This window comes from Meleagris gallopavo, chromosome 7 (assembly GCF_905368555.1).
Source record: "Meleagris gallopavo chromosome 7, MGAL_WU_HG_1.1, whole genome shotgun sequence".
Classification (NCBI taxonomy): Eukaryota; Metazoa; Chordata; class Aves; order Galliformes; family Phasianidae; genus Meleagris; species Meleagris gallopavo.
In genome coordinates, this window is record NC_139410.1 from 10,654,689 (window position 1) to 10,670,874 (window position 16,186).

Sequence of the window (16,186 nt, forward strand, 5' to 3'; positions counted from 1 at the left end):
TGACAAGATGTAATGACTGCTTGGGGAAAGGAAAACACTAGGATATGTCAATCTCTTTCTTTCCTTGATATGCTTGAGAGCTGTTGCTTCCTAGTCTGACAAGATTTTTAATTCTGAAGATAAATCAATGAGGCAGAAAGTCCTAAACAGTGTTGGCATCAGTCTCTTTCCATGTAAATTACTAAGAGCTCAGAGAACACATAGCCTCATGAGTGGCCTCAGCAGAAAAGAGGTATCTGTATAGAAGTAGAGAAAAATCTGTTTTTTCTGATCTGCTGCCAGCAATTCAGTTAGGTAGAGAGACTTGAGCAGACAGTCAGCTCAGGGTGGACTGCTATATTGTTTGTTGTCATCTCAGACTCTCATCTCATTCAAAGTCACAGTCTGTGAAAAGAACCTAGCTATAGCATCCAGCACTGCATTCTCCCACAGTAGATATTTTACCCATTCTTGTTGTGTATTTGCTGTGACTGGTTTCAGGAAATACTGTAAGATCTTTTTCTACTCTTGGTGTAATTTAAGCAGAGGCTTGGGAATGCTTATTCTGATAGTATCCTGTCTTATAGTAGTTTGTGAATAGGTGTAACTTAACATTAAAAATCAATTTGTCTGTCTCAAATTTTTGAACAGGATTCAACCCATAAAGTGTCAAAACTCAATATCACATCAGCAAAAAATCTCATGTTTTGGCAAAGACTTTCAGCTTACTCTGAAAATATTCACTCACCATTTTTACTCCAATTTCTTTGCAGATTCGCTCAGGTCTTTGCAACCCAGCAGAATTCCTACCTGTGGATCCAACACAAGAATTTATATTTCCTCCTGAACTAATGGTAGGAAGTACTCATCTTTCATTTTTTACTTTTGTTGTAATGCAAGCATGACTGAGTTCTTGCAAATACTGTAGTCATGACGACTCTATCCTCAGATAAACAGAAAAAAAAACAAATTTTTTATCAGACATACTGAGGAATTTTTATGTGGATAATTTGTATGTCATCGTTGTTCTAAATTGCTTATATTTTCAAGAAAGAAATGGTTTGCCTCTCCATAACAAAAATGTTGTTTCCAGTGTTTTCCTGAAACATCTCCTTACTGAGAACTTTTTAATTTCAGACCTTTTTGTGATGCACAGCATTTTGTTGGAAAGTTCCCAGGTGGACTGCTCTGTCTTTTCAATCTTGTCATTCTCTGTTGGATTCAAATGACTACAGGACCCACTGTTTCCTTCCAGCTGGCAAACCGAGGCTGGACTGATGCATGAGAAAGGATGGAGAGGGAAAAGAGCGTTTATGGCAGTAGTTCCTAGAAAGTCACGGAAGGACAGATGGAAACTTGAAAGGAGAATGTTGAAAGTGCTGTGTGGTCTGTGGCAAGAGAAGAGAGTTGAGAAAATGATAGAATAGGGTGTTACCAGACCAGATCAAGCAGAGCCCAGACAGATAGGCTCAGGTTGATTATTTTTATTTAATCTTCATGTTTCAAAAGTTTCTTGTGAAATTCCTTATTTGTACTCTTGTTGCAAATATTACTGTGTACTTCTCACTGCTATTATGCAACTACCTCAGGGACTCGAAAGTTCATTTGTGTCCTGGGAAGCCAAGGCCTAATTATTTGATTTGTTACAGTGTTACAGAGTGTTACTTTATGGCAGTTAACTTTGTAAACACTTCAGTTTAAGAGTACAAGTTCTGTTTTTAACGATTGTCTCTCAGTGCTGAACTTGCATACTCAGGTATAAGCTTCTTTATGTTATCCTGAAGTGGAAGGCAAATTTACCTTTCTGCTACTTGACTTGCCATTGTCAGACTCAAGAACTTGCTATAAGAATGCAGGCATTAAATGGATATTTTGCAACTCCTGTACTTGGATTAAACATCTGTGCTAAACTGCTCTTAACTCAAAAGGCTGTTCATCAAGAAAGGAGATACTGTCATCTGTTGTACATGTTCACATTAAGCTGCCAGGAGGAGTGATCTGTCTCTTCAGGCTATGTGAGGTCTACAGCTTGACCTAGAATGACCATGCTCAGTTTGTTCAAGTTCTGTTGAAGTCTGTTGCAAGCTCTCAGCCAGTTTAAGTAGGTTGGCCATAAGCTCTATGTGATGTCAAGCCTACTTGATGAATTGGAGCCCTGGACAATCTGATCTATTGCCTGATTCAGTGGATGGTAACTCTGCCCATGGCAGGGAAGTTGAAACTAGAAAATCTGCAAGGTCCTTTTCAACCCAAACCATTCTACGATTCTATAATATGCATTAAAAGCGTGGATACTGGAAAAAGCACATAAAATACAGCTGCAAAAATGTGGAGAGCAATACTAGTGACAGATTCTTCTCTGGCAAAGGAGTGCCCAACTTCTAATTATGACTGAGTCCATATGCTCCTATTTACATGTGTTTCAGGCAAGTCTTTTACATAGAAAACCAGTTCATAATTGCAGTTGTTCTTCCATTTGCCGACTGGTCTATGTGTTCGTTATTTTGTTTGCAAAAAAGGTGTTTCTTAGTGATTCTTTTTGTATATTTTGAAGGCATGATTTCACATGGTACTTGCTGAGTATGGTAAGAGCATACATGGCATTCTCAGTGGAGTAAAGGGAATTAGCCTTGTAAGACAGGAGGTGCCTTAGGAATTCTTTAATTTAAAAATAAATTAATAAATTGCAAATACTGATCAACCAACCCAAGGAGGCTGTATTTCCAAACCAATTAGTTCTTGCAGATAAATGAAAAAGTAGCTACTTTCATTTTTAAAAATTAACAAATTCCATATCGTAGAAACTAATCAGAGTCTAGCAAGGCAAATAGGAGACATCTGGCAGATGGTGATACAGTGATTCTCCCTGACTGACAGAATATACTTCCTGTATTCTCTCACATATGCAGTGAGCTTTTGGCATCCTGATTTCCTTCAAATCAGATCACATTGCACTCTTATTTATTACATTGTATACAAAGGGAAGCTTTCAGGGCAAGATGAAAGGAAACAGAAGACTAATCTACCACTAGTCTAGTATCTCTTGCATAGTTGTCTAGTTGGTCTTCAGCAATAACATAGTTATAAAAACTCAGCATTGTACAGCACTATATAAGCACAAGATGAAGAACTCTATTTGTGTCTCATCATTTATCGTGACAGTGTCCTAAATAGTAATAGAATTGTTTATATTGACATTTCTCAAAACCAACAAATCTTTATCATTTCCACGACAGAGAATGGCTCAAGAACAGCAAAAAAAGACTCTTACTTTCTGCAGTAAGAGAACAACATGGATTTCTCCCTCTAGCCTGAAGGAGCTTCTGGAGCTGAAAGCCAAGTATCCAAAGGCACCTCTCGTTGTGGGGAACACCAGCTTAGGTATGGAATGGCAAAAGACCTTTTGACAGAGGGATTACATTATCCAGTGGGCATTTTCTTCTGAGGATCCTGAAAGCATTCTCTCACCCTAGTGACTGTGCTTCTATATTTAGGCCATGGTCATTTTCACTGATTTTTTATAGCATGTCAGAAACTAAATTAGAACTAGTACCACCGTAACTGAGCACAGGGTCTACACTAACTTCTTCTAGTAACTTCAGAGAGAAAATCGTGTGAATAAGAAAGGAATCACTGAAGTTGAAGGGTCAAACATTTCCCATCTTCATTGGCCTAAGTGTAACAAAGGAAAAGAGCACAGTAACCCCATGTGCCATGATATCTAGGCACTGGCTAGCTTCTGCATACTATAGACAGGGTTGAGAGTTTATAGGGTTGTTTTGGGTTTTTTTGTTTGTTTGTTTGTTTTTGTTTTTGTTTGCTGTTTTTTTGTTTGTTTGTTTTGTTTTGTTTTTTGAGGAAATAATCAACCAGGGGGCATTTCTCACTGTAGATAGAGACATAAGTCAATTCTCAGTTATAGTTGCACTACAAACTTAATTCTGGCATTTTTCTAATAATATACTCGCTCATCCCTCCCTCCCAGCTTCTCCCCCACCATGATGTAATACTTCACATAACACCGGAATGGTAAATCTCTTCAGTCTAAAAAAATTTAAGTTTCTTCATAATAAGAGAAAGTTCCCATTTGTTACTGGATAAGGTTCTGACAGCTCCTGCAGAGCAAATAGGACTCTATGCAAAACAAGAAGTTTACCATAGAGAGAGACCATGGGGTAATCTCGTTACTACATACATACACACACAATTTTGGGAATATACATATATATTAAAGGTGTTGCATTAGGAGAAAACAAGAGAAGCACAGAAATGATGTAGTTCATATATAAAGATAGAATTGTACACAGCTCTGAGGTGAGCGATGAAATATAATGTGATATAGGAGAGGGCCAGAGACCAGTTTAGAGGAACATGGAGCAAAAGTCAGGAAAGAGCATACTGAACTTTTGACTTCAGGCCAGCCTTCAAACTGATCTGAAAAAACTGTATGAGAAGGAGTAAGTACAATGGGGGTCAGATGAAGTGGACCAAGGAAAAACAATAAAATGTGGCATTCAAGATACTACATAATAAAATTCAGAAGGCTTTGCAACTATTTAGTTACAATGCTTTTGAGCTTTGCAGTCTCTGCATCAAAGAATATGTTTAACTTTTTAAACAGGTCTCTACTGCAGTATTGTACTTTCCCTTACAGGACTCAACAAAAATGACCATGATGCCTATCATCCAATCATTCTCCATCCTTTGAGGATTCCAGAAATGCAAGTTGTGAGTATCACAGATGATGGTAAGTCTCCAAGTTACCTCTACTAATGATACAAACAGTGATGACTAAATTGAATTTTGTATTTTGACACCAGAAGGAATAAGAACAGAACCATTGCCTCTTATTTCTGCTGAATGTTTTGGGTTTGTTTGTTGTTTTTTTTTTTGCTTTGTTTTTGTTTCCTCCCCTGTAGCAGTCATTTTACTAAGCCTTTTAGCCAATATGTCAGCTTACTTATGGTCTGGAGATGATGATGGATGGAGCAATTCATGAGACTCTTCTGCAAAAGCATATTTGTTCAAATCTCGAATTTCTGCAAACAGCAAACATAGAGGAAGGCCCTATGTCAGCCTTAGTTCTTTGTTTTGACTCATCATTTACTTTTCAGTCACAGCCATTTGTCTGATAAAGTTTGCAGAACTTTAATTAGGCCAGGGTTAGATTTTAAACATGATAAATTTCCAACCCAAAATAGCAGAATATTTCCTTTGGAGTGGTTGGGCTTGATTCTCAGCTAGTAGAAGGAATCATAGATGCACTGATGTGAAAAGAACTGAATTAAGAATCCAATGCAGTAGGCACATCATGCTACTGAATGAAGAAATTACATCTGTAGCAAAATATGAAATACAGCATCTTCTCCATGGGAAATCTTACTACGAAAATTAGAGGAATTAATCTGTTTAAATAATTGCCTCTTTATCTCCTTATGTTCCCTGCAACTAGTGAATTACAAGTACAACTCTGCACTTAAGCCCACTTCATATAATATGGCCCCATTATTAATAAAAAGCTTTTCGCAACACTTGAAGACTTCTGTGTATATCAGAGTTCAGTGAAATGTATGGTAGCGACTTCTCTGATACCAGAGGAAATGTGATGAAGTGTTTGGGGCTCACTCTTGAAGGGTTCCGATAGACTTGTCATCATTTATTCTGATTAATCAACTAATGTTTATCTGTGACATTGGGGATACAGTGCATAAAAACATGATGTACATTTATGTGTGCTAATACACAATGTAATATTTTTCAGATACACGTATAGTGGTAAAATTTTCTGAATAAGCAAACAGTATTTGAAGTTCTTGTTGCTTATAATATGAAATTTATCTTACTCTTATTTCTCTGTTTTTCTGCTGACAAAAGCTGCCTATGATAGCAAGTCTTTAGAAACCTTATCAGCTGTATAGGTATTGCATTTAGAGTGGAGTTATGATTTCACTATCTAAACTCATTTGGTTTCAGGGATAGTAATAGGAGCTGCCTGTTGCCTTGCCCAGCTCAGAGATATTCTCATGGAGACTATCCCAAAACTCCCAAATGAGAAAACAAAAATCTACCAAGCTCTCTTGCAGCAGCTGAGAACTCTAGCTGGAGAACAGATCAGGAGCATGGCGGTATGTATTCAGCTGTGACGGGAAATAAGTCAGCAATACAGACATTACGAAGATGATCAGGGGACTGGGGCACCTCTCATATGAAGACAAGCTGAGGGAGCTGGGCTTGTTCAGCCTGGAGAAAAGAAGGCTGCGGGGTGACCTCATTGCAGCTTTTCAATACCAAAAGGGAGCCTACAAACAGGAGGGCAATCAACTCTTTGAAAGGGTTGATAACTGCAGGACAAGGGGAAATGGTTTTAAGTTGAAGGAGGAGAGATTTAGATTGGATGGCAGGGGAAGTTCTTTACAGAGAGAGTGATGAGGCGCTGGAACAGGCTGCCCAGAGAGGTTGTGGATGCCCCGTCCCTGGAGGTGTTCAAGGCCAGATTGGATGAGGTCCTGGGCAGTTTGGTCTAGTATTAAATGGGGAGGTTGGTGGCCCTGTGTGTGGCAGGGGGGTTGGAGGTTCATGATCCTTGGGGTTCCTTCCAACCCTGACCATTCTGTGATTCTGTGACATATCTATATGAATGTCACTTACAAGTATATGGAGAAAAACTGGATGAATCTATGATAAGCTTCATAAAGCTAAGTATTAAATACCATCATAAAAGTTGTATGAAGTAATATGGAATAAATAGGAAGTGAGTTATCAGCAGGGTCAAATATCTTGAGCTGCAAACAGAGAAACTCTTGTTTTCCCTGCTGAGCAGAAAACAGAAAGAGACTGAACAAAGAAGAAAAGTGAAATTATTTGGGAAGGTACTTGCAGCAATTGTACTTTAGTTTGACTGTGCACACATAGCTGTTTATATGTGAGGCATCTCTGATATTTTCCCTAATTAGGGAATTCCCTTAGCTTAATACCTTGCATTTATGCCTCTAATTAAGAAAATTGGCCATCGCTTATTTTATTGGGCAAAAAAAGTAAACCTGGTCTTTTTCAACAGAGATGATGATGAGACAGAACTTTCAAAGGGAACAATAAATTAAATCACCTTGAAAATTACGAATATAGAACTTCAGTTAAGATTAAACAAAGCAAATAGAAGATATTCCAACAGGCCTGTTAAATGGATTAAACGGGTTTATGATGCAGATCCCTGTTACACGTGAAAGAACAAGCCTAAAAATAACCTAATTGTTTGTTCAAGTCTTTAGGAGGACACATTGTAAGCAGGGGATCAGCTTGGGACTTGAACCCAATCTTATCTGCTGGCAAATCTGTTCTCAGCTTGGCATCAAATGGTAAGCTTTGAACTTCCTCCCAGATATCTTTGCCGTATGGACAGAGCAGTGCAAGAGAAAATATAACTATAGGTCATTCATTTTCAAATGAAACAATACTGCACATCCCCCTAATGAATTAGATTGGTATTTTTGCTGAATGGAAGACGACATTGTCCTGGCTTTTGCCTCTTGTTATAACTATCAAGAAATGTTTACCAGCAGAAGACACTATCTATGGGATTCACAAACAAAAGGAAACATCTATTGATTTCATGAAAGAAAAACGGTCAAGTGTGACAGGTCTCTGGATGCACCGCTCCATTTATTAGACAGGTGTTTGCTTTTGTTGCTTGTGTCTTTCTTATTTTAAGAAAAACTGGTTCATTCTCATGATGTCTTAATACCTACAAACTTCTATTGAGATCACTGGTACTTGTGTGTGTGCATGTGTAAATGTTTGAATAACATTTACAGTAATCAAGCCTGAGCAAATTCTATCCTTGTCACATAAAATCTGTAGGTTCTTTAGAAAATCTTGGCAATTATTTCTAACTGTGAGCTAAACATGTGTGGAGCTCATTCTCATTGCAGTGCTATAATTATTTAATGATCTAAGAGTTTTTGAAAGAGAGCAGAAAGAGAATAGCTGTACTTAAACCCAAATTGCTGATTTTCTGATTATTATTATTACTAGCTTTTTAGGACGTCAATTTTCCAGAAAATTTTCCAGAAAAAAAACATGGTATTTTTGATGGTGGACTGTAACATTCACATAGGGGAAAAAATGCACTTAAACTATATGATAAAGATTAAACTTTCCACTTGAAGGACTTTGGAAGTCTAAGGCCAGTTCCTGAGTGAAGGTAGCTGTATGCTTTAAGGCTATTGCAGCACTCTGGAGATATTATTTTCTGCTGAAAACAATGCTCACTGGAAATGTCAGCACTTTGAGCATCTTCATTTAGTATTCCCAGCTGCATGTTTGCATAATTATTTTCACTCCAAATGAAAAAATTCAACCTATATAGATGATCTGGCCAAGTGTATGCTTTTGCACAGATAAGTAAAATTTGGATGTTTTATTCTTAATCCACATTCAATAAGTTTTTCTGTGACAGGTGGCAAACGACAGATTTTTTTAAATGACCAGTTTCTTGCTGGCCATAAGCACGCAGACATAGAACCCAAGGAGGTCATTGTTTCTGTTCTTATCCCATATTCTACAAAGGTAAGATCATTGATGTTCTCTCCAAATTGCTTTTTTGTGATGTCTTTGTCTTATGGGTACATAGAACCAGATAAAAGACCAAAATCATTGTACATTTCAGTCTAGATAATGGATGATAGAAGCATCCAGTGCAGCTATTAATTAAAGCAAAATCTTAATAATAAAACCCAAACTGCTGTGAGCAATGGTGTCACCACCATGGCTTTAGGAAGCTAGCAGTGGAGGAAATGATGTCATTGTTATTGTGTTCTTAGATATCCCTCTAGTGGATGCGAGGAGAAGTATGAGACAAGCAGGAAACAGAACTGAAAGCATGTATTCTGTGATAGAAGTTAACGACAAAGTAACCACAGGAGTAGCTACCAACTCTGACATCAGAATAGTTGCCCATTGCAACACCGCATAGTAAACGCATGTGGCCTCATGTTGGAAAAGTGCTCCAGCCCTTTAGAGGCTGCCAGCTATGGCAGGTATCCCAAGGAAAAAAAAAAATTCCATAAGCAGAAAACTGCAATAGGATAATCTGTGAGCAGCAACAGTGTTTGTACTGCAAAGAAACTTTGAGCCTCAGTGGTAATTAGGGAGACAAACAGGCTGGAGGAGAAAATGGAAGTGGAAAGGTTTAGTTCCCTCCACAGAGTAAAAGAGGGAAATCCCATCTGCATCTTTATATGACAAATAAAGCAGCTGTGGAGCATATTCCAGACAGTAGCACTACTGGTGTATTCAAAAGGCCACTTCAAAGAAGAGGAAAACTATCTATCAGAAGTCACATGGACAACGTGTGATATCCAGCTGCTTCAGCACACAAAATTAACACCATTTCTGTGGGGTGACTGCTTCTGACGTTTGTTTTAATGTTGAAATGTCTCTTCCACTGATTCTGCTGAGATAACAAAAATGCATATGGAAATTTTTTTTTGCAAAAACTGTCAACAGAAAGTGAAGGAACAAAGGCTGAAGGAATCTGTCTGACAGTTCTCACTCTTGTTCCCAGCAGTTCCTAGTTTTGATTTTGCATAGCTTGATTTGAATGATGCTTAAGTGAGTAAATTTAAATCCTGGTAAGGAGTTTTTCCATCTCTGATAAAACTCACTGTTGATCATACAATCCTGACTTTTACAATCGGATACGGTGAGAGAAACTAACCTGCTAACCTCTAGCAGGCTCAGTGGCTTTGAATTTGAAGGTTTTTTTCTGGCGCTAGAGAAAAAGAGCACTTTATGTTTTCTTTACAAAGGGATCAGTTCTGTGCCTGATCATGAAAGAAGCTGCTATTATGTGTTTTTTAAAAATATTTTTAGTCATTTCCAGAACTAAAAGAGATTTCTGACAACAGAAAGTGCCGTTGTTTTGAGTGCCTCCCTCTGTAAATGCCACTGTGGTAGCTAGAATAAAACATAGAATATCTGAGTATAAAATCTTCACAAAATCAGGTTATTTGGCACAGTAGGATTTCCATGTTCTGGAAAAGAAACCACTGTTTTGCAAGCTGAGATTTGATTTAAAGAACACACCATCCATACATGAAGTGGCTTATACCAGGAACAGCTTTTCCTTTACTCTGAAGTCATCAAACTACTGAAAAACTTTTGCATGTTTTCTTACTTGCAGACAATTTCAAATAATGTACCCTCTCAGTCTGTTGCCTATGATGAGCTTCGTACTTCAAAAAAAATTAAAAAATTAACTGAAACAGCAATTCCAGCAAACGTTTGTTAAAAATAATATTTTCTTTGGACAACGATAATCAAATATAAGGAGTTGTAGATTTGCTTTATCTTAACAAGACCAATTTCTACCATTTATGGCATTTCTATTGTCTTTTATTCCATTAGGATGAATTTATTTCAGCCTTCAGACAAGCTGACCGTCAGAAAAATGCTTTTTCTGTGGTGAATGCTGGATTGCGAGTCCTCTTCAGTCCAGGCACAGACACAATTGTAGATCTGAGTATTTTATATGGAGGCATTGGCTCAACCACACTCAGCGCAAGAAAGTCTTGTGAGAAGCTCATTGGAAGGTAGTGGATATCCTAATGTATTTAAGGAAAAAGCAGGAAGTATGGTGTGATGCATGGGGCCTGCTGGATTCTGTCATCATCAGCTTCTCACAGTCTCTCTTAGTAGCTCTCCCTAGTAGGCTATTATTTGATATATAACTTATGTTGTTTACTTAATACTTCCCACATACTTTGCAATAGTTTCAGCTGTCTTAATAAAGTGTATGTATATGCTAACCCATTCTTCTACCAGACAGTGGGATGATCAGATGCTGAGTGAAGCTTGCAAACTGGTGCTGGAGGAAATTTCTCTTCCTCCATCAGCTTCAGGTGGAAAAGTAGAGTATAGAAGAACTCTGCTTGTCAGCTTCTTATTCAGATTTTACCTGGAAGTGTTACATGGCTTACATCAGATGGTAAGGACTGGACAAGAACTGCATATCAGCATTAGCAGAGAGGCTGCAAGAAATTTCTGGTTTTCTAAATATTTGGGGATAGGAGAGGGGAGAGTAAAGGTGTTATGATCTATTTCAAAATATATTAGGGGAAAACCTTTTTTTTTTTTTTTTTTTTTTTTTTTTTTAATAAGGATCTGACAATACTACTCTCCTCATCTTCCTTTCAGTATCCCTTCAGGTATGCTGAACTCTCGCAGGATAAGATGAGTGCTTTGGGAATGCTACAAAGTGGTGTTCCCCAGGGTGTCCAAGTCTATCAGGTGAGGTTTGTTTGCAGCTGGGACTGCCACAGACTGTATCTGTGTGCCCTTCTCAGTTCTTATTTCTAAGTCTCTGTTAATTGTACTATGAAGCTGCTGGAACTGGAAGCTGATCCTGTGGGAAACTTTTTGTGTTACAGATTTTGTAGTCTATCAGGGCACAGATGTAATCCTTGTTCTCAAGGTGTTGTGCAGCATCAGAATATTCTGACAGCTGGAACAGGAGCAAAGCTTTCAGCTGTGTGTGAGCTCAGCAGAGAATTTACATTGTTTAGTGGATTTCAGTAAAAATAAATGGAATCACCTGCTACAGTATCTCTCTGATTGTTCAAACCTAAGAAGTTTATTTGCAAAACTACAATATCAGGGGAAGAGGCAGCTAGGGAATAAAAACTTTGTTCAGCAGAAACTATAAATTTAATTGGAAAAAAAAAATCAAGAATTTTCACCCATATCTTTGTTTTGTTGCAGAACTGTGAAATTTTAAAAATCAAGCTTTGGCTGCTTTGTGTCAGTTTGCTGGAAAAGGCCTTAACTTCAGACATGTTCTTTTGTTTTTCTTATTTTCAGACACTGACTTTTTTAAGGAGAAGAATCCTTTTCTGAGTAAAAGCAAACAAAACACAAATGTTGGAAGTTTTTCACTGTCCCTGACCATAGTAATGTAATTTATCAGAAATTCAACAACAGAGAGCACTAAAGATGTACTTCCATTAGGTGTGTCTGAAGTGTGGTCAACTCCAGGCTCTTTACAGTGTTAGAAGGATTTGATGGGGATTTAATTAGCAGAAACATGAATTAAACCATTTTTCTTGGTCCAAGTCTATAAGAAGATGAGCAAGAAGGATTTAGAATAATCTCTGATTTTATATATGTATGTATGTGTGTGTATATATGTATTTATATCCCTAATTTCAGATGTGTTTTCTCCAAAGTAAACAACAGTTTTCTCCAAAATAAAAAACATGAAACATGATCTGAAGTCTGCAAGTGTGGCTTGCAAAGGATGCTGTCAGAAAGAGAATGGACCCAACAAACAGGCTTGCTAAAGTCCAGAAAGTTTTGGATCTTTTCTGCCATGGATCCTCAGTATGAAGAAGTCTTGTGCCTTCTTTATGATTTGGTTTTTTGCTTGTTTAATTGTTGCAGTCTTTAGGCAGAAGACTGATGTTTACTGGAGATGTGATTGGTGTCTAGTGCAGTATATTTCTCCAGCCTCAATCCGGGCATCATGGTGGCAATGGAGCACAAATTAACCCTTTATAATACTTCCCAAGAATATTTTCATAAAATCTAAATCGTGTCCGTGTGGATTTTACCATCAGAAAATGATCTCAGATAAAATGTGTGACTAAGGCTTTATATAATTACTGTTCTGACTTGAAGACACATTCCTGTTTGCAGGATGTTGACCGAGGACAGTCTCCACAAGACCCCGTGGGACGTCCCATCATGCACCAGTCTGGTATTAAGCACACCACTGGTGAAGCGGTTTACATTGATGACATTCGTCCAGTGGATGGAGAACTTTCATTGGCTGTGGTTACTAGCATTAAAGCCCATGCAAAGATTAAGTAAGAAGGAAAGTATACCCGTATAAGTATGTTAAGCACATTCTCTCTTCCCATTATCTGATTTGTCCATATAATGAGGTATGCAATTGCACATAAGTAAGAATGTTCCTACTATGTGCTTCAAGTATTGTCAGATAAGGACAGAAGAGTTCACATTAACGCATTCATCCCTTTTAGTACAGAAAATGTAGGAAGTAAAGTTGTTCTTAGATTTTGAATGTACTGTACCTAGAATTTAAAGACGTGTTTTTGTACTGCATGCACAGCTGCTCATGCTTTTGTTTTGTTTTTTTTTTTTTTTCTCAATATGTAAATCAACACTTCCAGTTCCTTCTCTGTCTAAAGATACTCTCGTGTGTAACAATATGAGACCTATGGAATAGGTTTCTGTCCTGAAGTTCATGGAATTAGTTCAAACTAAAAATATTTGTACTATGTACTGTACTCATTTATGTGCATGCTCTACTTTCTAGATCAATTGACATTTCAGAAGCCCTTCAGGTGCCAGGGGTAATTAATGTGGTAACAGCAAAAGATGTTCCAGGGAAAAATGGAAATGATGAAGAGGAAGCATTTGCAAAAGACAAGGTATTTCTTACTCTTAGAGGAGTACCTGGACGTTTTGCTTTGGTCATATGAAAAATAAAAAATAAGAGGAGTTTCTCATACACTGAAACATACAGAATCTGCACAGCCAATGTGACTATATAGAATGTTCAAGGTCCCAAGCTGTCTCCATCACAAATGATACTGCAAGCTCCCATTTGCAGTGGGACAGGTGTAATTCTTAGTGTGTTATCCCTCTCCTTTTATCTGAATTTCCTTCCTTTCTGAGAAGGAAAGCAGTCTGCCCCATATCGGGTTTTACTTGATAGAATATCTAGCCACTTCAGGATGACCATAGGGAAAATGTCCATGATCACTGATAGCAGCAGAGATGTTGTGGAAGATGAAGGATGCCAATAGTATTTCTCATCTAATGAAGCTAAGTCTGCAGTGGAATAGCATTATGAGAGGAACAGAACCTAAATAATGGCACTGGTGCATAACCTCTTTCCACAGAACAGTCATACAGAGGTGTAACTGTTCCTGTGTTTTTTCACTGGATAATGTTGGTGTGTTACAGGTCATTTGTGTTGGACAGATAATCTGTGCCGTGGTTGCAGAGACACTGACACAGGCAAAGTGTGGAGCTAAAAAGGTGAAGATAGTGTATGAAGATCTGCAGCCAGTCCTCGCCATTAAGGTAACAATGCATCTCCTCTTCCTTGTCTGACAGAATGCTTAAGTCACCTTGTTCACTGTTCACCTCCTTGTGCAGGTCTTTGTCAAGCTTTGGACTTTTTCAAAATAGTTTTTAAAATATTCAGGAAGTGCTAAGGGAAAATTTCCTTGCTTCTGGGAGCCGAATTCCTGGCAGGAGTAGGCCAGTATAGAATTAAATTAGAGAGCTTTCTTTGCAGAAATTCTGGAATCACACATCCTACACCCATGTTCTGAAAATCTTCAAGTCTGGCTCATCTTCAGTAGAAAGGAATCTGACTTTGAAATATTTTCAATGATTGTGAGTGCCATTAACAGTTATTAAGTATTTCTAATCTAGGGGAAGGACAGAATGGTATGTACTGTGAAAAATAAAAACAGAAGCTCTCTACTCGTGGAATGGGAACAGTTGTCCTGCTCTTTCTAATACTGAGCTGCAACCATCTGTCAATCTGGATAAAGGATCGTATTGATAATTGAAGATTTTACCATATAAAAATAATCTGAGTGAATTATAATTAACGTGTTCTTTTTTTCTTGCTGCAGGATGCAATAAAACATAATTCATACATTACTGAAGAAAGAAAACTAGAAAAAGGGGACATTGAGAAAGGATTTAAGTCTGCTGATAAAATCATAGAAGGTAGTTTGTGCTTGCAGTGCATCAGGAGAGGGAGGGGAGTTGTGCTGTTGAGAATCTGTCACCAGCTGGTGCTTGAACTCAGGTTTTTGCTATGCTCTTAAGAGAATTTAACAAGAACAACACTGTTGTTGATTTTTTCCCCTTCACTGATAATCAAGATGAAATGAAGATTAACTAATCCCTGTTAGTGATTTTTCCCTCTGCTTTACCATTCCTTTGACTAGCAAGAGTATTCTTATGTCTTACTGATTTTGCTTTAATTTAAGCACTACTACACTGTTCTTATTTCTGTGAGCATACAACACTGACTGTTCTCTACCTCTTTGCAACAGTCTTCCACAGACTTCAAGATGTTTTTCTGCACTTTTTATGGCTGAGCCTCCTCAGTTCTGTCAATCTCTCCATACAAGTTCATGACCTCTGTGATTTTTTTTTTTCTGCTCTCCTGTGGACTTTTCCCAGCTGTTCCCTATCACTTCATGTCATCGTCTCGAAGAATCAGTTCTGATTCCTACTGCTGCTGCATAAACATATGTTTTAAGAATAACTAATCAGACCTAAGGATGGCATAAAGTAAAGGTCACAACACAAATCTGGAAGAATTAGCTTTTATGTTGTGATGTACTGACAGATTTCTCTCCCTGAAAGGAAAATTGTGCAAAAAGAATGTGTTGGGCATAAATAGGTAGGAAAAGTAAAATAGGATAAGGGCATATACTGATGGAGAGAGAATAAAAAAGAAAGGAAAAGAGAACTTTTTCTCTCACAGAGTGATTTAGAAGAGAGTATGTTAGAATCCTATTATAATGGACCAGATGTAACCTCCTAAGGAAGAAAAAGCATCAGATATTAAATAGAATCTGATCTTATTACAGAGAAATAAATAAATACAGCTATCTAGGTTTTCTTCTAAATAAACATATATTTCCAGAAGTGTAAACATGAGATATAAAGAAATGAGAAATAACTGTGATGATATTTTCTTTCTGTAACAGTACTCTTTTTTCTGACATATATATTTATGCAAATATAAATTCCCTCCCAGTTCTTTTGAAACCCTGCTTAAATTTTTCCTTTAATTATACACATACCAGGTGAATTGCACATGGGAGGACAGGAACATTTCTACCTGGAAACAAATAGTGTGGTTGTTATTCCAAGAATGGAAGATAAAGAAATGGATGTGTATGTATCAACTCAGCATGCAACAGAGGTACAGGTAAAATAAAAGTATGTTTCTTACCTGTTTCTTACCTTCCTAAATGATTTTAAAACCTGAACTATAAGACCTTTCCTTTCATTCTCCTGTGCTTCTCTTGAAACTCCTTTATGCTGCTCCCAATTCAGATTAATTGAATATCTTTTTTAATAAAAATAAGAGGCTAATGATGAAGCTGAACAAAGACAAAAATGAGCAGATTGATATGGGGATGGGTAATGT

General features: G+C 37.6%; 1 protein-coding gene across 2 annotated transcripts in view; it reads left to right on the top strand.

The window, feature by feature from the left end:
• The window catches only part of LOC100549268 (aldehyde oxidase 2-like), a 45,552-nt gene that overhangs the window by 10,620 nt on the left and 18,746 nt on the right, over positions 1–16,186 (top strand). Inside the window, exons 8-21 of one of the 2 annotated variants that reach the window (XM_031554061.2) lie at positions 753–833; positions 3,216–3,360; positions 4,634–4,726; positions 5,953–6,104; positions 7,241–7,334; positions 8,435–8,544; positions 10,384–10,568; positions 10,801–10,963; positions 11,173–11,265; positions 12,670–12,839; positions 13,313–13,427; positions 13,966–14,085; positions 14,649–14,745; positions 15,840–15,964. In XM_031554061.2, the coding sequence (XP_031409921.1) occupies positions 753–833; positions 3,216–3,360; positions 4,634–4,726; positions 5,953–6,104; positions 7,241–7,334; positions 8,435–8,544; positions 10,384–10,568; positions 10,801–10,963; positions 11,173–11,265; positions 12,670–12,839; positions 13,313–13,427; positions 13,966–14,085; positions 14,649–14,745; positions 15,840–15,964 (1,743 nt within the window). 2 annotated transcript variants of the gene reach the window in all.